Source organism: Doryrhamphus excisus, linkage group LG2, assembly GCF_037039965.1.
Source record: "Doryrhamphus excisus strain RoL-2023G ecotype Guam linkage group LG2, RoL_Dexc_Guam_v1.1, whole genome shotgun sequence".
NCBI lineage: Eukaryota > Metazoa > Chordata > Actinopteri > Syngnathiformes > Syngnathidae > Doryrhamphus > Doryrhamphus excisus.
In genome coordinates this window covers 8,025,901-8,048,038 of record NC_136358.1, presented here as the reverse complement: position 1 = coordinate 8,048,038, position 22,138 = coordinate 8,025,901, and the positions used below count along the sequence as shown (strand labels likewise).

The following is a 22,138-nucleotide window of genomic DNA, read 5'->3' as shown; positions in this document are numbered from 1 at the left end:
TTTTAAAAAAAAAATTCATTTCATTGCGCCGACTTGGCAAACACAGAGCTCCAAAAAAGCGCTGCTGAATATCCTCCCCACATCTCGTCTCATATTTCAGCCTCGCTGTGGCCAAGGAATGCATCAAGTGCCATAAATCAGCCGCTTGATAGGAAGTTGGCAGGCGGACAGCGGCACAGGGAGAAAAAGAGCACTGCTGTACTGTAAATATGCTTTAAGGTGACCATCTTGGTAGGAGAAGAAGGCGGTGAAATGATGACCTTTAACCTTGTGTGGCCTTGAGCATTCCTTCACTTGAGTTGCAGGAACAGCCCAGCACACTTTGTTAGAAAGAACAGTTTGGAGAAAACCGGTTTGAAGCAGCCGGGTGATGCTGTGTGTGTGTGTGTACATTTGTGTGCCAGTTTTGTTTGTCACATCACCGCCTGTCTGTGCCTTATGCAAATGTACATGGGGGGGACGTGCGGGGTGGGGGGGTATGGAGGGGGTCTCTCCTCCATGGGAAACTGCTGGTGCTAATCCAGCATGTTGAACAGGGGAGGAGAGGCGCACTTTTCAATAAAAAAAAAACCCTCCCCCTCCTGGCTGAACCCCCCCTGTCACATGTATACACACACACAACAGATGAACAGCGTGTTTTAGCAACCTATGGACGCACTCTCACGCACAAACAACCCAACACCTGTTTCGTTTTTTTTTTTTTCAGCGCTTTAATATGGGAACAAAATCCCACGATCTCAAAGACCCACCCGGTAACAGCGAGCGTGCTTTCAATGAGATAACAAGGAGTCTCAGTATGGTGGGCTTGTAGGACCACCTAAAGATAGACTAATAACACGCTCCCAGCCTCAAGCCTGCGCTGCTTAAGACTATGAAATTTATGCAAATGTGTGTGGGAATAGAGAAGACTATTTAGGGCTTTTGTCTTCTCAGCCCTCGCAAATACAACTTTCTGTGGAGGCTATGCTTGAAGCCTTGTTTTCATAAATACACACAATTAATCACATTTCACCGACCATTTTATTCTCAATAGCAAATAAACTTTAATATACTTAAGAGTAGTCAGTATACAGCTTGTATAGCAGTATGGATTCAATATTTGGAATCATTTGTGAGAAGCAAAATAATAATAATATAAAAAAATAATAACATAATAATAGGTATCTTGCCTACAGTCAAGCATGGTGTCGGTAGTGTCACGGTCTGAAGCTGCATGAATACTGCTGGTACTGGGAAGCTGTGGTTCATTGAGGCAAAGACGAAAGCCAACACAAGTAAGTTGAAAGATAATTGTGTCTTGCCTACAGTTAAGCATGGTGGGGGTAGCGTCATGGTCTGGGGCTGCACGAGAGCTGCCACCAATGGGGGAGCTGCGGTTAATTGCGGGAAACGTGAATTCCAAATTGTAGCAGTCAGATAAATGTGTCATGCCTACAGTCAAGCATGGTGGGAAGCTGCACGAGTGCTGCCACCAATGGGGTAGCTGCAGTTAATTGCGGGAAACGTGAATTCCAGTATCCAGTATGAATTCCAGATTGTAGCAGTAAGATAAATGTGTCATGCCTACAGTCAAGCATGGTGGGAGTGCTGCCACCAATGGGGAAGCTGCGGTTCATTGCGGGAAACGTGAATCCCAGTATCCAGTATGAATTACAGATTCTAGCAGTAAGATAAATGTGCCATGCCTACAGTCAAGCATGGTGGGAAGCTGCACGAGTGCTGCCAAAACTGGAGTAGCTGCAGTTCATTGATGGGAATACAAATTCTAACACAAGTCCACCTCCAAGTGAACATGTCCAGCTGTACTTACTGTGACTACTGTAAAATATGTTCAAGTTTACTTTCTATAATATTGTCCCTTGACAAAATAATGTAAGATGAATATACTGTATGTGCTATCCCTTTAAAAGGGATGCGGCAGAGTTATTGTGCAGACATTGGCTCGCCTCCAGTCCCACCTCTGCACTCACAAGTGTGTGAGAGTAGCCTGCAACCCCGTCCGCCCCCCTCAAGGCTCCATTTCTGGATGGGGGGTGGGGGCATAAAAGGCAATCAACAAATCCCCCTTTGCGAAACCTAATAGGGGCCAAATCATCATCTATTTATCCTAGTCAAATCACTGACAGCAGGCCTTGATAAAAAAAAAATGGAGTATGGAAAGTATGGAAAGGCTCCACGCGGGTGCCAAGACCTTCACCAATTCTTCCTATTCAAGCCAGATGTTGACTCCACTGCCCAATTTTCATAATGATTGCCATTAAAGATCATTTTATAGGAGATCCCTATTGTTCATGCCCTGGGCCAGCTGGTGCAGTACCACCTCCTGCCTTTAGGAGGGCGCCCCTGCTGCTCTTCATGTACATCTGAGCCCATCACTAAGCTTCAAATGAGCCCTAATTGGTGCTTTAGACAGACTTTTGCCTCCTCAATCCCATTAGATGGGCTTAGCAGATCAGAGCTTCATGTACTTGACACTGTGACCCACATGGACGCTACCTCAGATGACCGGATCGTCCCCCATTCCTACGGGATTGAGGTATTACAGTAGATTAACTCAAATCAGGTGGAGCCTGGAGGCTGGGAGGGGTCGCGTCAGGTTGCGGTCAGGGACGCACTTTCACAGAATGAATGAAATCCAATTAGTGACTCCCTACTCTGCTGTCATTTCATTGTCAGACGGTCCCTTAATGGCTTTATTTATAATGAAAACTGACACAAACACATTTTTTTTTGTAGCATAGCTCATTTTATTGTTTAAACAGTTTTTGCATAGGAAATATATCCACTTCCAGTAATTGACTGCAGTAAAAACAGCTGCTAGCAGTATAGGCTGGATATAACAGTAACAATCACACAAAAAAAATTGAGCCTTTATTTACACTGATTTTAATCTTGTGGCAATTTTAGCCCCTGCACCAACCTTTTACAAATTGCTAAAAAAAAAAAAAAAAGTGATACAAAGGCCTTCGCTGTACAGTTTCACAATGGACACCTCCTAAACTGTAAAATAAGCTTGAAAACAAAGACAGTCATCTAAAAACGTACATTCAGATACATACAAAGACCTTTTTTGCACGATCACTACTGCTTTTTTATGTTGTTATTTTTGTTGCTGTTGTTGTTGTTTGTCGTTTAACACTCACAGGGAAATAAAAGTGCCACAAGACCCACAAAGAATCAGCCCTGCAGAGAGAATTTGAAGAAATAAAAATAATAACAACCAAAAAAAGACTGCACTAAATATAGCACTGAGGGTGGGGGGGAGCGAATGAGTGCTGACATGCGTATAGACATGAAAAATAAGCCACATTTGACATGATGTATGTAAATACAGTATGTATGTACAACAGGCACTGCATTGCTTGACCATCAACTGTACAAATGCTGGTTTTTCATTTTGAGAGAGAGAGAGCGTGAGTGCGGGATGAAAAGCCTGCAGTTGTCGCACGAGCAACGCAGGTCTTGGCTTTGCATAAAAAAAAGTGAAGCTGATGGCAGCGATCAATGCAATAATACTTGGAAGCTACACGTGGGTGGAACACTGATTCAGTGGAGGTTCTGCAAGACAGGCTACATTCAAACCCGGGCCAACAATGGAGGGAAGAAAGTAAAGAAGGTAGAGTACCTTGAATGTCAAGCACTTGCGTTCTAGTGCCGATGAACAAAGTGCATCATGAGCCTCCGTGCTTTAAGCCCAGGGGTGTCCAATTCTGTGTATTTTAAAACCAATCTAACCAACAAGTTTTTCCAATCTTAATAATTCATAAATAATTCCTATTTAGAATTATAGACCACAAAAAGTTGCCATTTCTGTGGAAATATTACTGAATAACATGTGGTTGGAATCCTCCTTCTGATGCACTTTATGTTCAATTTTAGCTTCAATAAAATAAACCAATAAAAATCATACTGAAGGACACCCCTGTTTAAATTATAAGGATGCATTATGGGGGTCATTTTGGATGAGAAAGCAGTAGCACCCACACTTTCAGTTTGTAGTGCTCGCTCCACATCAGTGCATGATGAGCTCAGCCAATCAGGACGTGGGCACCAAATCTACAAAAGAAGCCATTGTCCGTATTTTATTTACCCTGCTTTCTCATGTAAAGGTGAGGTGCAACGTGGGGGCTTTCTTTTTTTGTTGTTGTTTTTCATCTCCCACTTGCTACAAGAACACACTCACATCTTGTTGGACAAGAAATCACACCACATTTTCTTTTTTTTTTTAAAAAACAACAAAAATATATAATATCATCACACCACACTCGCTATGGCCACACGAATGAAATAACTCAAATATTTATTAATATTATTATTATTATTATTATGAAGCGCTTCCCAAATGGAAATACCTACAAGCACTAAGCAAGTTCAGAAAAAAAATAATTAAAAAAAAAAGAAAAAGCCTTCATTGTTGTTTTGATATCGAGAATAGCCCCTCCATCTCTATCTTGGAGGGTTTTTTTGTTATTAGTTTTTTACAGGAAGACAACAACACTTTAGTTAGGGTTCATCAGGGGAATCTGGGGAGTTCTAACTCAAAACCAGACTCAACAAACACAGTTTTTTTTTTCCTAAAATGGAACTGTCACATCTACTTTTCCCCCAGAATTAACAAATAAGGGCTGGAGAAAGTTTACAGTGTACAAACTCCTGTCTGGCGGCAGGTTAAAAAAAAGACCCTCATCTTCATACACACACACACACACACACACACACTTGAGGACAATGCACTTGAGTGGGGTCTGGGATAGTCACAGGCTGCAAAGCACTTTTCTTCTAAACTAAAAAAAAAAAAGGATAAAAGAGTACACAAAGTTTTCAAAAATCAAATTAGTGTGAAGGCGCAGAGACGGTCCTTGACTTGAGGATTAGATTTTTCTTTTTTTTTTTTCTTTAACGCTACAGGCGCGATTGTAGTGCAAAAGGTGTCAATGCAAAGAACACTACTGATTGACATACATAATGCCCTGTGGTACGCCTGAGATTGCGTGCTATTTAATAAGTGCTATCTTTTCTATTCTTCCAAGGGGGGGCAAGAATTTAGCCATTGATATGTGAGGGTGGGGGGATTGACACAGGTGTCGTATATACAGTACATTATTCCGCTTAGAAAAGACTCTCCTAAGGCTGATTAGTGTGATTGTTGCGCAGGTGACAGGCATTTAAGGCATCTACTCGGGAATTGCATCCACTGACGGCTGAAAAGGGTTTTTCCAATGCGATGATTGTCGCGCTCAAGTCAAGCCGTCTCTCCGCTGAAAAAAAAAAAACAAGCAAGTGTAGCCCAAGTAGACCGGTTACACATTTTATACCTCTTCACTTGCCAACCGCCTGGGGACTGAATGTATTTAAGATGTATTCATATTTTGAATAAATAAGTGCCACAATAGTGTATTGCAAATGTTGAGTCCAAAATCTAGCATTCAATCAATATGCTGATTTGTGTGTATGTAGCTTTAATGCTAATGAGCTGTGTTTTAGTGCATCTTCAACATTACACTAGCATGTAGATGCTACATCACAGCAACATCATGCTAGCTTAGCAATTTTAAGACGTGTAGTGAAGCCTTGTTTAATTTTTTTAATTAATTTTTTAATTTTTTAATTGGGGATCTTTAAGCTACACTTGCATTAGCACCCGGTTCTTTTAGGTGGAAAAGCGGTACGGTTGTGTGACTTTGCAGCCATATGACCCCCAAGGATGCACTTGTCGGACAAAATACCTCCCACCCCCAAATTTGTAAGCTAAGCTAAGAAAAAGACCTTGTCCTCCACTGCATAGACAGCAGCCCCCCACTTTGGTCAATAAAGTAAGAAAATCAATGGAAAGATACCCCCACTGCCACCACCATCATAACAACAACAACAACAACAACAGCAACAACAACAAGAAGCAACAATATGAAGAAAAAAATAAATGCATTACAATAGTGTCTATCTCCAAACTAGCCTCTAATATTTGACATCTATAAGCACTACCTACATAGGCAAAACTTGGTATTGCATAATTGTCATCATTCTGAATTCTCCGCACGGGAGGACAATGAAGGGGGGGAGAAAAAAAAAAAAGAAAACGCGGGGAAACCAAACAAATCAAAGATGACAGCTTATTATGGGGGAAAAACAGCAAAAATACTGTGGAGGGAGGGAATAAAAAAGGAAAGAAAACACTGTTTGATTACAAAGTAGACTATACACAGCCATGTGACATGATGAAGTTAAAAACGGACATTCCCAGTACAAAACGTTCAAAATGTTAACTCTGTGTGTGTGTGTGTGTGTGTGTGTGGAGGGTGATTTAGGCTGCGTTCACACTTGTGGAAAATCAATTTTTAAAGATACTTTGGTGTGGTTGCCGTAGCGTACACACTGCTATTTTTGTCATGGGACCAAAGGTTGCACAGTAAAGGCTTATATTATATAAACAAGCTGCCCGGCGGTCGAGTGGTTAGCGCTCAGCTAGGAGACACAGCTAGGAGACCAGGGTTCAATTCCACCCTCGGCCATCTCTGTGTGGAGTTTGCATGTTCTCCCCGTGCATGTGTGGGTTTTCTCTGGGTACTCTGGTTTCCTCCCACATTCCAAAAACATGCTAGGTTAATTGGCGACTCCAAATTGTCCATAGGTATGAATGTGAGTGTGAATGGTTGTTTGTCTATATGTGCCCTGTGATTGGCTGGCCACCAGTCCAGGGTGTACCCCGCCTCTCGCCCGAAGACAGCTGGGATAGGCTCCAGCACCCCCACGACCCTCGTGAGAAAAAGCGGTAGAAAATGAATGAACTAATGAAAATCTGCTGCACGTAGCTTATTTTGATGTTTGATGCTATATCGACCTGCTTAGATTTCACCAAAAGCTTCCAAAATATACTTTTAAAGAGCAAGACGGCATTGCGATTGGCTGGTGAGCAGTCCAAACAGGCCAATGTTAGCTGGGATAGGCTCCAGCAACCGCAATCGCATCATAGTTCCTTTTAACTGAACCAAACATGACAAGTGTAAACACAGCCAAAATGCAGCAAAAACAAGTGTAGTGTGTGTGTGTGTGTTTGTGTGTAGTGTGTGTGCATGTAAAAAAGGCACGTCATCATGTGGACAAGTGTGTCATCGTGCAAATTAACTGGAGAGACTGCAGAGGCGATGGCTGCCAGAGCACTATTCCTTGTTTTCCACAAACTATTAACACTTTTCCGAAGTTGCTGTAAACATAAGCTTTACAAGCCAATGATGGCCGAATGTTCTTATCATTTAAAAGTGAAATGCCATTTACTCGTCTGTTTTTAAACACGTATGTGTTCATTTCTTTCCTGGGGAGGGGTTATTTAACTATTTTATTTTTTGTAACCCCCCCCCCCTCTTTTCCAAGAAATAAATAAGCAACAAATACGTCCCTGTACAAACGGGAAGGGCTCAAAAAGAACGACAACAAGTGCTGGTGTTGCTGCTGGGATGTAACTGAATTCTCAAAATACGTTTATCCCCCTTTCTTTTAGAGTCTGAGGGCTCACAGACTGCTCGCTTCCCTTCAAATATTCAATTGCACTTGCCTCCATCAGAAATTGCTCTTCTTTAACAAAACAAAAAGCCTTTCCTAAAGGCCTCCCAATTTTTAACGAGGGCTCCAATCACTCAGTTAGTTTTTTTTTTCTTGAAGTAGCAGGAAAAAAAAGAATAAACAACACGTTTAGTCAAAGAATTCACAATATTTTTTTCCGACGGTGTACACAGTGACTTTGTTGACCCCCCCATGTTTCTATATCTATGAGAAGCAGGAGCGGCTGCTTTGAGTGTCATGCAGTAGAACATTAAGGCATCTATACATCACAGTATTTGAATGCATTGGAAAGTTCTGCAAACAACCACTGGCTGGTGTGTGTGTGTAGGTGTACATGTGTGTACATGTGTGTAAGTGTACATGTGTGTAGGTGTACATGTGTGTTGGTGGGAGAAGGGGCCACACCTGAATCTTTCCTCCAGCATCCATCGTGGCGGTCTGGATGTAAGATTATGTGACATTTGCTGGTTTCATCCATCGGTGGCACCCCCCTCTCCCTGCCCTGCTCCCCTAAGCACTCTAAGCACCCCTCTCCGGGATCAGTTCCCGCTCTCGGCGGGGACCAAGGGTTCACCAATGATGCTTATGCTGTAGTTCTGGTGGACATTTGTTGGCAGGATCGGAGTCCCGTTCGACACTTGGAATGGAACTAAGCTCGCCCAGGTACCAGGACTGTAGAGAAGACACAGAAAGATGTCCACAGGTTAGTCACGGTGTTGTGTGAGAGCTTGTGAAGGTTAGATGGAGGGGGGGGGGTAGTGCTGTGTGTGTCGGTGGGGGTCCCTCCACAAAGCAGCCCCATCCCTATTCATATCACGCTAATGGCGAAACAACACTGGGATTGTTCCCGGGGAGCAACGGCGCTAACTGAAAACGCCAGCGGGAACAAACAGCGCGTTGTTCCCGAGGGGTACTGCCTTACGTACATGTCGGATAATTAGCCCTCCACCCCCCCCTCCACCCCCCGTACCCTCACGTTCCTCACCGCCCCCTTTCCCCACAGAGAGGCCCCCAGTGGCCACTCATCTCCACTCTTCCCCCCGACCATCACTATAGCAGGATACCTGCACTGCAAATCTATGTGAAATTACATTTCTAGGACCTGACACGTGTCGAAGGAAAATATAACACCACCACCAGCTAGCATGTCACCAATAGCTCAATAATAGCTCATAAAGCTAAACCTTGCCAAATCACTATCAATAGCAAACAAAAAAGAAAAAAACCTTCAACTGTATTATGGAAAGCAGGAAGTGAACAAATGTAACAGTTACTGATTGTAAAAGTACCAGATGGAGGGGTAGGATTTAATAAGCTTTGCTTCTTCCTACTCCTTTTGGACATGTGGAACTGTGAACTGATTATGTGATGCATTCAATTGTAATCTGATGCATGTTCAAATGAAATAAAACCATTACCATTACCATAGCTGACAGCAAGCAAAGCTAAGCTGTTATGTAGCTTATGTACGTGGCTTATGTATTCCAAGCAGGAAAAGGGCAGGATATAATGTTGGGTTCATGTTCCGACGCCGCATCACAATGCAAAGAATCCTTTTAAGTGTACTTTCAATGATGCTCTAACAGTAGCATGTTCCCTGAGAGCCTGTTTAGGAGCACAAACATGACAAAGACCTGATGACGTTACGGGATTCCATCCCACCCCGCGTATATACCCCACCTAGCCTTTGCTACACATCTTAAAATAAACCAACTTTTTCCACCGAGGGCCATTTTATTTCTACAATGCGCCGGGGGGCCAATAACAAAATGGCGCCCGGCCACACTTGTAATTGTTGGGATATTTCATCCTGCTTAGATTGTGTGTGTTCCAACTTTACATGAAGAAGGGTGCTGGTAAAATAGTCCCAAAAAGCCTCCAATCGGCCATCAAAGCCAAATTTGCAGGAGTTTGCATGTGAAGGGTTAAAAAAAACAAGAGCTAATCCTCTCTTGCACTTCTTTTCCTGTCCAACTCGTCCTCAAGTTCTCCTGCCTCCCCCCCACCCCCCACCCCGCCTCGCTCTCACTGCCAAAAATCATCGGACAGGAAACGGGGGTGGCGGTGGTGGGGGATTAAGTTTTTCCTACCTTGCTGAACAAAGAGCGCACAGAGCGGCCAAGAGCGGCTCTCGTTTCCTGTCTTTCTGTTTTACCCCTCCCTCTGTCTCTGCCTACCCCCCCCCCCCTCACAGGTAATGAAACATCACGGGGACCACACAGCCACAAAAGCACACGTTGTGGGCCCTTTTTTGCTGGCTTTTAATCTGGTTAGAATTGATGGCTGTCAGTGTGTATCTGCGTCTCCTCGGGGCTACAAAAGCGCCGTGTTTGCTCATGCCGTCACTGCTAATTGATGCACTTGTGTCTTTCTTGCAGGGGGGGGGGGGGGGTAAATATGCGCGTCTCAAAATGCAAACAAGAAATGCATGTGTGTGTGTGTGTTTTTTTTTTTTATGTTCAGGACTCCTCCCCTGAGGTAACCTTCAGCATTGGCCTCCCTCTGCTCTTGTCCGGCGCGCCTGCCTTTAAGGATTAGCCACCTAAATTAGATTATCTAATGGCATCTTAATGGATTGCTGAGCCATTTCCTGCACAATGGCACCATACGAGTCTGGCAACATTTGAATTTGAAGGATGCGCTACAAGCAGTTTATGTAAGATGCAATCATTACAGCTTGCAACGTGAATTCAAACATTCATTCCGGAGTTATTTTATGTGTTGAAAGGCGGCGTGAGGACATTTTCTCCCCCCTCCGGCCTGTTTAGGGGCCCGTTGAAGGGGTTGTGCGTGTGTGTGTGTGTGTTTGTAAAGACCTTCAGCTGGTGCTAAATTAACACACACACACACACACACACAGCAAACTTGCAGGGAAAAAGAGGCTGCTCGCTCGGTAAAACCCAGGCTTTCTCCCCTCAATACAGTGCAAGGGGATGCAAGGGGAGGGGCTTTTTGCAAGGTTTTACTTCAATAGAGTAAAGTATGACTTCAGCAAGGGAGTCAAACAAAACTTGGCTTGTTGGAACACGGAAAGTTCAACACGCACGCGTCCGGCTGAACAAGCTCTCGGGATGCAACACAAAAAAGAAGCTAAGCTGGTGCAGAGGAAATTAGCACTGAAATGTTATTATGACATCATTGGCAGAACCAAACGAGACCATGTGTGACTTTATACTCCGCCGTAAGCCGTCTGCTCCCAGACTACAGGGGGCAGTGTATTGAAAACATGCGTTTAACACAGGGGTCTCAAACTCCGCGGGCCGCGGGCCACGAGTTTGAGACACTAGTTTGAGGCGCCCACCTTGATACCAAAGTTTAATGTTGAAATGGCAGCTTAAAGCTGTGTGCACACCGGACACAATGAACATGATTTTGCCCTGCCCATACTGTTACCCTACCCTGTTACCCCGCCCTGTTTTGCTTTGGATTAGCAATGAAGCTAAAGGCTTATGACGCTGGGTACAAATAAATGCAGGAAATGATTTGGAATAAACACGTCAAGATAAAGCATCTCATCAAACATGTTGTTAAAGTTACGACGCTACTCCCAGATGGAACTGAGTACGATGCTAACTTGCTAATTGGGTAAAATTATTGAGTTTCATGAATGTTCATGTTAAAGGTTAAATAACTGTTAATACTGTACATTTGAATCTGAAAAAAATAATTTCTCTACCACCTGTATGTGGTTTCTTAAGTTTTTCTTATTTGCTGTTTTATTATTATTTTACTTATTTATTACTGATTGGTTGATTTATTGTCTTTATTCTTAATTTGTTTTTTTTTATCTTATTTTGTGTATAGAAAAATAAAAATTAAGATATTTGAGAACAGTGGAATGTTTTATCAGATATTTTGGTGTGGAAAACCGGAACCAAAGTACTGAAAAAGTGTAGGGTATAGCAGAAGCAAAGGCACTGAAGATAGTTTTTTTTATTGATTTTTTTCCTCAGTTTTTAATAAATGCGCTTTGGGTTTTTTTTGAAAACCTGATGTGGCCCGGCTTCACCCAGAACCTACCTTTGGTGGCCCCCAGGTAAATTGAGTTTGAGACCCCTGGTTTAACACAATACCAAACAAGAGTGGAAGAGGTTTGCCATTGTTTACTCAACTTTTGGCTGTCTACTTTTTAAAGAACGAAGAATTGTGTTGTATTTATTTGCTTTTGCGACAGAAAAGGAAGAGAAGGCGGTCCACTCGTCCTTGGTCATTCCTCCCACCACAGGGACTTATACCCTGGCAGGAGAAATTAAAAAACAAACAACATAGCTTGTTCAAACAAGTGTTTCTTTATGCTTAAACTAGCATGCGTCAGGGTATAACTGCAGGTATTTCTTGACTTCAGCTCCTGCTGGTCTGGCATTTTGTTCCACGTCTCCAGCCGCGTAATTAGAGCAGAGATTTTCAGCCAAAATAATAACGTAATTTGTCCGCACGGGCAAAACAGACTTAACACTGGTCCGTGTCCGTGTCGAGCGTTCATATTTGAAGTCAAGTGAAGCGAACCACACTAGTGTTCGCTTGAGATCTGATCCAAGAACCATCTCTCAAGCTCTCTCAGGTGACGGCATTCACACTGGTTGTATACGCAATACACTGGCATACACCGCATAGGCAAACACTGGTCTGATTAACTGGAATTTAATTACTACCACTTAGGATCAGAAGTGGATGAACTCCTTAGCGGCTTCTTAACCTGCATACATAACACATTTGAACTTGACATTCTAGGTCATTGACACGGCATTGTTGACAAAACTACAATCTACCCACTTTTCCTCAATTTCCATGTAGGACAAAATGAGACATATTAATATGAAGTGGTTACATTAAAATTGCAGTCCGTTTGAATGGGTACTTGCTTCTCAATATGATTTGATTCTGCATTTTTGCACATTTTGGGACATAACGTGTGCAAAGCTTTATTTATAGTATGTTCCTACAGTAAATGCCTCGTCAATTTTGACAGCAAAATGTTGCTAAAACTACAAAATGGCCACAAGGTAGAGCGCCCACTCTACACCGTTACTGTGCTTTTCATCTATTGGACTGCGTGAGAATATCCAGAAACTGCGCACCAGATTTTTTCAGGGGAATTAACAGAAAAAACAGGCCAAAAAATTAGTTGCACATGAATAATATTAAGAATAATGACCAAAGGCGCACACAAACACACACACACACACAGTAAATGAACAACCATGAGTGAGTCGCAGTGAAGCAATGGGATGAAAAGTGTGTGTTGAGTCAGCGTGAAAGAGTGAAAAGGTTACCTTTGCCAAGCAATCCCCAAAGTGTCGTCAGCGGCACTGGGGCCATAATGCCTGCCGTTTTGAGTCACGCTCCAGTCACACTTCCTCAGCTGTCAATTGAAACCTAGCGGTCAGATCACTGAGGCCACGTCACATGACACAAGTCAACAAAAAAAAACAAAAACAAGCATACATGCAGCAGAGAGACACAGCCTGAAGCAGGACTGGGGTGGGGAGTTGGGGGGGGTTATGGAGGGGATGGGGGCTGGATTAAATTGAAAATTCAAAGAATAAAAATAAAACCATGCAATCACGGCTAACCTGGAAAGTAAGAAAACAAACAAAATGGAGTTAGTTGCAAAATGTTCATAGTAGTGGCGATTAGGGGTGTAGCACTACGCCATCATCAAGGTTTAGCTACATTCAGTAGCTTAGCTTTCATAATTATTCAAAATTCTCCAATCAATAACATTAAAAAAGTAATAAAATAATGGTTGACATGCTTTCTTTTTTGGAATAATACACACTTCCTGTCCCTCACTTAATGTGTACCACGTGGGCGCACCTCTGATGTGATTAGGAATACATGTACCGTTACACCCCTAGTGGTTAGCAAAGGGGAGGCATGCTAAGTTGGGCAAATAAACACATTAAGTTGACATGCAGTCTTCTCATTAGCTAACGACTCCTATTGATTAGGGATTACAATGCACACGAACACACACACACACACACACACTCTTTTAAAGCCAACCTCACATACACATGACAAATGGCAGCGTCCTCCCGAGTACGCATTATGCCGCCGCACGAGCGTCCAATCGGGCTGAGAGGCAAGCTAACCTTGCCCCGTGGTCATCGCTTTCATTTGGTAATGCGGCGGGGCTCGAAGAAAGTGCAACGTTAGCACTCTCCCTAAAAGCCATTTCATCAGACAGCGCTGAATATTCATCGATGGAGAAAGTGCATCGTGAGCACCTGCGCCGACGTGAAGTTACGAGAATAGAAAGAGAACGTCGGGGAGGCGACATGACAAAAGCTTGCAGCGGGCTGGGCCAGACGCGCGGTGCCAGCGTTCCTTGAGGAGCTCACCATCTGTCCGCCCGCTGACACCGGCACATCAGAGTGGCACGGGTGGTGGCGAGGAAGAAGGGGGTGGGGGGGGGCTAGGCGACGGGGTACGCTCGCTATAACAGATGCGGGCAGATTGCGGATTAGGACCCTTCCTTAGATAATGCCAAATGACATCTGATCACAGCTCTCTCCCAGCGGAATGCTCCATGGTGGCATTCCCTGGAGGGGTTAACCAAGGCGAGAGATGAATGGAGGGTTTTCACACGTTGTCTTGCCTGGGAATGGTGGAGCAGGTGTGTTTGGCTGTTTGCTTTTTTTTTTTTTTTTACTCTCTCTGTGTGTGCTTTATTTTTTTTTAATAGGCCCTTTTCCAACAAACTGGAATTATCACTCATAATTATTGAGTGTAAGTAAACGCAACTCTAAGTTCAACCTCCAATTTTGTGATAATTGAATATAATTTGCACGTGTGCACAAACCTATACGATTTAATGGAATTATATGCTAAAAATACTCAACAATTATAAATAATGAAAGAAAAAGCATCCAATTTGACAATTTCATGTGAACTGAAAATGTTTTGTTCCGCTTGTGGCTCACAAATGGCCCCCGGTTGGGACTTTGGACACCCCTTGATTATGAAAATGCGGGTTTTTCTTTTGTATCCCTGCTCTAGTGTGTTCTAACATTTAAAACGAGGCCTTCCACCTCCACAAGTCTATAACAGAGATGTCCATTTGTGGCCCGCAGCTCCATTTTTTATTGCTCCCCAGGGAATATTCCATACATAAAATGAAAGATGAAAGATTATGAAGGAGGATTAGGGTTACGTTGGAAAAGAGAAAGAAGAAAAAAAAACATGTTTGAAGGAGATATCACTCTGGAAGTGATTAGTTATGACAAATATTTTGCATATGTTGTCCCACAGTAAAGCATCCTTGTAATTAGCGTGCATGACAACAGTAGACATAGTCTGGACAGCCCTGGTCTACAAGAACAAACCAAAATAACCCAAAGACAGCTCATAGGGCAGGAAGATCCCACATCAAGAGAACCCAACAGAAGCATGATGAATCAATGAGTTCTTTGATGGAGAGGCGACATTTTTTACGCTGATAAAACTGCAAAAAAAACATAATGCTATTCCATCTAAGTGAGACCTTTTTTTTTTAAATTGTGAGCACAGTGTAAGAGAGGAAAGAGAAAACTGGACATTCATCATTTTGACTGAAGCTGAGGTAGCGATGGCTATATAGCGGCATACAGATGCATTCAATTAGTTGCAGTTGGAAAAGCTTTGGCCTCAGACCAGCACTCTAAAAAGGTTGGAATCTATTGGAAAGGCTGGGAGGGGGTTCACACTCCTGTCCTCCTCTAAACTTAAAACACACACTCGTGCACAAACACACCTGCTCACCGCATCTATCCTGGGAACGACCACTGCGGCAAAGCTTAATATTTGACCCTTGCCTTAAATGACATTTTTTTTTTAAATATGTGAGTGTGTGGAAAATGAGCACATGACTCTGTAGAAAACATCAAACGTCTGTGAAACCACACAATGAATGACAGTCTGGAGCCTCATGGACACAAACAGGGACTTTTCTTCTTTGAAATTCTACATTTAACTTGGTTAAGTGGATTAGACAAGTCAACATTGGAACCACAAGAGACTACATGACGTGTGATGTGTGGGGAGGGGGGGGGGCGTAATGAGATGCGATGATGATGATGGTGGCTGCTGCGGTGGTGGTGGTTGGGGGTCCTCACCTGTTGCTGGTGGAGGAAGGCGGGGTCTCTGGGGCTCAGGCCGACGAAGCGGTTGGCTGTCGGGGTGCCGGGAGCGGAGTAGCCTGGCAGAGATAACTCGCATTAACATGATGTAAGTGCGCCGTAAATTCAGCGCAGTGACAAAATGGAGTACCACAAGGTTAAGTTTTGTGCCCATGTTAATTAGCCGGGAATAAACCTGCAAGGACAACATAAATCCAGTTCATTTTTTCACATGATTAAAACTGCAGCACGGGAGAAGTCTTTTTTTAGTAGCATCACGACAGGAAAATGTGCTGCGGACAAAAAGACAGGTGTCCAGGCTGGTCCACTAGTCTTATAGACAAGTCAGCAAGTGTCCTCGCATTTTCACATGACTGTAAATGACACTAGTGGCGCCGCTATGGGTTGTGATCAAAATGTTATGTTGGGAAGACAAGACGCTTTGCTTGATTGCGGCCATATTGTTCAACTAATCTTGCTCAACATTTACACGAATATACTTTTCAGTCCCTTCGAAGGACATGCCAGATTTCATAGTGATTTGACCAAAACCCCTGAAAGTTACAGTAGGTCGTCTTGTAGAGCGCATTGACCTGTGTGAGAAATTTCAGGTCAATCCAACTTAGGGGGGTTTAATAACAGCGCCACCATGTGGTGTACTTGTCAGAAAATGTAATAAAATAAAATAAAATAAAATAAAATAAAATAAAATAAAATAAAATAAAATAAAATAAAATAAAATAAAATAAAATAATTCATTCATTCATTTGTTTTCTACCGCTTTTTCCTCACAAGGGTCGCGGGGTGCTGGAGCCTATCCCAGCTGTCTTCGGGCGAGAGGCGGGGTACACCCTGGACTGGTCGCCAGCCAATCACAGGGCACATATAGACAAACAACCATTCACACTCACATTCATACCTATGGACAGTTTGAAGTTGCCAATTAACCTAGCATGTTTTTGGAATGTGGGAGGAAACCGGAGTACCCGGAGAAAACCCACGCATGCACGGGGAGAACATGCAAACTCCACACAGAGATGGCCGAGGGTGGAATTGAACCCTGGTCTCCTAGCTGTGAGGTCTGCGCGCTAACTACTAGACCGCCGTGCCGCCCTAAATAAAATTAAATAAAATGATATTAAAATAATAATACATTTTATTTATATTGCATGTTCCCACTTTTGTATGCAGTGGTTCAGGAGTAGAAGCGTTCGCTTAACCAGGGGTGTCCAAACTGAGAATCAAAACATGAGGGGGCCCCCTTTGTTTATTTTGCTCTATGTTTTTGCTCTATTTTTCAAATTTTTTATTTTATTTCTGTATTCAATATTTCAATAAAAATAAGCTGCTGACGGCAAATGGCCCCCGGGCCGCCCTTTGGACACCCCTGGCAAACAAACAAACAAATAAATAGTCATGTGAAAAACAAAGCTTACCTTCTGAAGACGTGGTGATGGGCTTGGTGTCGGGCATGGAGAGGGAGACGGGTCGCACAGTGCCGTGGTGCGGGGAGGGCGCCAGCACCGGCGTGAAGTGGCCCGGTACTTTTCCAACTACCTGACCGCTGCTGTTGGGCTGCAACATGAATAATAACGCTGATTATTTTGTGCTAAATCAAAATAGGGTCTATCCATATCTCAATGGCGACAATTAACTCCCCTTAAGCAGCCCTCGAAGGTCACGTAAAGAAAAGCACTTTTAGCAGCTGAGTCGTCACTATTATTACTATGCGGACAATAGAGGATCAGTCAATGAGTATGGATTTCCTACATGATTTTACACAATGATTTTAATGGCGCTCATAAATGGACTTCACTGGGATCCGGGGCGTTGAAAAGACGGGCCGAGGCCGCCAGGCGAGCGCTCACAATGGTGTGAAGAGAGCCTGGACAGGGAGACTATATACATGCAGAGGAAAGAAAGAAAAGGGGGCGACTCTTTGAGACGGCTGGAGACTGTCTGGGGGCGTTCATTGCGGGGCCGCCCTAAGTTCAAAACTCAAACAGGCTCTTTTTGGGAGAGAATTGTGTCCACAGGGTTCCCTTGGATGTGAATAGAATGTTTAATTAGAGTGTAATATAATCTGCGTTAAAGCAAGCATAAAAACATTCTGGCACTTGTCCATGGGATTATAAGAGCTGTGTTATTTGTTGCACCAGCCCCCCCCCTCCCTCTTAACCCCCCGCCCCTGCTTCTCCCTAGCACCTCAGCAGAAGGCTAGTTCATTCTGCAAGAGCCGGGCCCCGGATACGGCAAATATTTACAACCTTTATCATTCTCCATGGTCTTTTCTGTTGGCCACACAGTCAGGGGATCTGGGTTTGAATCTCTTTTGGGCATCTCCGTCGAGTTTGCAAGTTCTCACTGTGTGTGCGGGACTTTTCTCCCGGTAGTCCGGCTTCTTCCCAACATTAAAAAAATAATTGGCGACTCCAAATTGTCCATAGGTATGAATGTGAGTGTGAATGGTTGTTTGTCTATATGTGCCCTGGCGACCAGTCTAGGGTGTACCCCGCCTTTAAGCATCCCACATACCCCTGTGACCTAGTGAAGACAAGCGGCATAGAAGATGGATGGTTTTTCTCCAGAGTAACCGAAAAACAACCTGCATCTACTCTTCATTTACAAAAGGAGCCGCCAGAATATAAAACAAACACAAATATCACATTTTTATCATCTATGGACGCCTACTCCAGAGATGAGGAACAATTGCTGTAAAGGTATCCTATTATAAAAACATCTGATAATAATTTAAAATGGTTGAAAAATACAATAATATGGGACCTTTCAATCATTGCTAACTATAAATATTATTACTAATTCCCAGGCCAGAACACAATGGACGAGGGGTCACTTCCTGCCCTTTAAATGTGTGATTTGGGCTTGTGGGAAATACAGCATTAATCACATTAATCAACAAGCTAGGGGTCAACTAATGTACAATGTAAATAAAGAGGAGACCCACCTGGCTGCTCTGTGGGCTGGACGGGTCGTACGACGGCACGTAGCTCTTGAGGGGGTCGGCCGGGTTAAGGTGGGGCGGGTAGCGGATGGTGGTGTGTGAGAAGTAGGACGAGGGTGCCGGGGGCAGGATAGCCGAAGCTGAGAATTGCAACGGCGAGTGTGGCGGGGGGCTCCTCGTGGATATAACTGCAAGAATGAAGAGACATGTGTGGCAAAGGGTTTTATAATTGGTGGGCTCGTGGAGGCAGGGTGGGGAACTCACCACTGTGTCCTACGCCCGTCAGGCCAGGGTGGTGAGGCTGAGGAAAAGTGCTGAGTCGGGGTGAGGAGTCCTGCGGGGAGGTGGGGCTGAACAGCGGCTTCTCTGGCTTCTTCATGGTAGGAGAGGACATGTCTGCTGGATAAAAAAAAAAAAACAAACACACACACGCTCAGCCAATTAAGGTCCCTGATTGAATTTTCATAATGGGATACAAGACAGAACAAATATTCTGATTCCAGAACATGTTTGGAAAGATTAAAAGTCGGCTTTTTTCCTGCCAAGAATTGATTGAAACACGTCCCTCTTGTCTGCCGATGTGCTTGAGAACAGGATCTGCATGGATTAGGAGGGGCAGGTTGAAAGTTGATTTTTTAGATTGCACATACGTGCAGGTCATAAAAAAAATTTATGTGGTATTTTGACATTCCCGGGAAATAAGATCCTCGCTTTTGTCATGTCTGAGGACACGTCGATGCCCTTTCTAGTGATGTGCCATAGCTCTTTGTTAACTGTAGTGATGCCATGATATTTACTCATGGAAGTGGAGTGACTGCAATGACAATCAACATTTATCCGTCTATCCATATTTGCTACAGGTACAGATTTTCAAATCCAACTTTATTTGACTTGTTGTTACCTCCAATTGTGTACAAACTACATTCATTCATTCATTTTCTACCGCTTATCCTCACGAGGGTCGCCTATCCCAGCTGTCTTCAGACGAGAGGCAGCGTACACCCTGGACTGGTCGCCAGCCAATCACAGGGCACATATAGACAAACAACCATTCACACTCACATTCATACCTATGGACAATTTGGAGTCGCCAATTAACCTAGCATGTTTTTGGAATGTGGGAGGAAACCGGAGTACCCGGAGAAAACCCACGCATGCACGGGGAGAACATGCAAACTCCACACAGAGATGGCCAAAGGTGGAATTGAACTCTGGTCTCCTAGCTCTGTACAGTTACATCAACATTTTTGAAATAATAGAAAATTTGTATTTTGAGTATCTTGAGAAACAGGAAGTTATCAGTATTGGTATCGGCTTGAAGAAGATTGCTTTATCTGACTGATTTAAACATTTAAATTATTTGTACAAATTACTGTTTACGCTATAAATTGTTCATATTTGATGTAATCTATTTATTCTCCACATTATTATTTATTATCTATTATTACACGGGAGCCAGGCAACAACATTTTGTTGGCAATTTCACTGCTATGAATGAAGAAAGTCTATGTCTATGTCTAACTAAACCACTATACCACATCTAAATAACAATTAATTTGCAAATTAAACATAATATTTAAATTTTTCACATTTGGATCTAAACCGTGTGTGTGCATGCGTGTGTGCACAACAAATGGGTAGCCTTTTGCACGCTACACTCCTCCATGCTCTTCCACGTCCTCCTTGCTCTTGAGTGTTGAAATACATACAAAAGATCAATTTCAAGCTCTTTTCAAATGTACTTCTGCCAACTTGTGGTGGTTTTATGGCTTAACACGGCTAGAATGGTGACGTATTTTGGTCTCCAAGTTGTATCCTCACAAAAAACTACGTAAAAGAGGTATAAATATGTCTTTGGGAGTGAGCGTTTGGGTTTAAAAATGCATCTTTGGTATTAGAAAATGTTGCACAAAATCCTTGCAATTGCAAATTCATTGTATTTTAACAAAAAAATTGAAACAGGGCATCATACATGGCTGTGTGTTACGGGTGTCTTTTCTTTTAGTTTCTTTTTAGCATGTAAACATGACGAATCACATGGGGTCCAATCACATCCCTTGCGAGGATCATGAATGGAATATCACAGGGTAACATCTGCTGGCCTCGCCCTTTACACGCCGTCTGACAAGCTTCCATAATCCCCCGTGAATAATCCCTGAGGTTTTCAGAAGACATGACATTTGTTAAGAAAGTTGAAGCACAAGCAAAAGCTCCACACTCTCGTGAGCTGCCGTCACAAATGTGAGCATTTCAATTTTACACTTCTTAAGGGATAACAACGTTGATGCAAGAAAAGACGGCTTATGTCTTCCAGGAACATTCCTCAAGTGGTTTTTTTTTTTTTTTTTTAAATTCCCGGACTGTACGACTTTTACAACATCCCAGGAAATAAAGTGTTGTTAGGACAATGCAATAAAATGGACACTCCCTTTCCCTAGAAAAGAATCTGCCCCCGTCATAGGACTTGCTCTTTTCGGTTGCTGGAATTTGTGTGTGTCTGCGGGGGGAATTCCCACTCCGAGGTTGTGAGAGGATAAAGGTGTCATGTTTCCACGGAGCTTCAATCTTTTCCTCTCTTCACCTAATTAAATCCTTCAGAGAGGTGAGCGGATCCCCTCTGGAAAAGCACAATTAATTACCAGAAAGCAAACAGGCAAATGCAGCCTCTCATTTGGCCTCCATATCTTTTTTTTTTTTTTTCCCAGAGTTAAAGCGGGGATTCATTTGTGAGCTTCTTGTCAGCGGCGACCACGACGGCAGCTCTACTAGCCTCTCATTTGTTCCTGACAGAATGATGGCCGCCGTCTTTGCACAAAGTGTCTGGAGTGGCGCGCTCAGGCCTGGCGCCAAGGGACCGTCTGAAATTGTAGTCGGGTGTCTCTACATATAATATGGAGGACGAGAGGGAGACAAAAAGAGTCTCCATACCTTTGCTGGTACTGAGCATACATACTGTACAGTGTGTACTTTTGCAACTCTGCACCAACAGTGTAAAAAGGTCCAACGACAGCTGGATATGTGGAGATGTTGCAGAGGGCATCCCTCATTTTTCACTGCACTTCAATTGTTGAGGTGATTAGCAAGAATGGTGCACCTACTCATTACTGAGTCCTTTTTTTTTTTTTTTTTTACATTTTGTTCGTATTTTTAAAGAGGTCTTTTGATCAGCGGATGTCCAAAACGCTCGTCTCACTTCCATTTCTTCTCTTTGCATTTTAAATTGCTTTAAGTTAGCTAGAAAATTCCTTCTTCAAAAAAAACAGTGTGTGATGAATTACAGCTGGAACAGTTTGTTCCAGCAGAGGATAGTCTGCCCGGAGGAATCTGACGTTTCCTGTAACGCGGGCAACAGGTGTGTGAGAGTGTTTCAGACGTGTGCTTCAGAGCGCGAGTTCAAATGGGTTGAAAGGCGATCACATGATGAAGTCCTGCAGCTATCTCTGTCATGGTATGTATTTTGAGAGGGTTGAACAGGTTTACGCGGCGGGGAGAACTCAGACGACATTTATTAAAAAAGTGC

At 43.3% G+C, this 22,138-nt stretch overlaps 1 protein-coding gene across 9 annotated transcripts in view; it reads right to left on the bottom strand.

The window, feature by feature from the left end:
• Window positions 1-6,482: 6,482 nt before the first annotated feature.
• Window positions 6,483-22,138, bottom strand: part of LOC131125402 (nuclear factor 1 B-type-like) — a 57,601-nt gene continuing 41,945 nt past the window's right edge. For 3 of the 9 annotated variants that reach the window (XM_058066932.2, XM_058066938.2, XM_058066936.2), the window contains exons 7-12: window positions 18,883-19,014; window positions 18,622-18,806; window positions 17,093-17,231; window positions 15,654-15,736; window positions 12,831-12,919; window positions 6,483-8,229 (exon numbers count right to left, since the gene is read on the bottom strand). In XM_058066932.2, the coding sequence (XP_057922915.2) occupies window positions 8,097-8,229; window positions 12,831-12,919; window positions 15,654-15,736; window positions 17,093-17,231; window positions 18,622-18,806; window positions 18,883-19,014 (761 nt within the window). In that variant the 3' untranslated portion in view covers window positions 6,483-8,096. Of the gene's footprint in view, window positions 8,230-12,830; window positions 12,920-15,653; window positions 15,737-17,092; window positions 17,232-18,621; window positions 18,807-18,882; window positions 19,018-22,138 lie in introns of all 9 variants that reach the window. The other 6 variants (XM_058066931.2, XM_058066937.2, XM_058066935.2 and 3 more) reach the window with 3 other exon arrangements.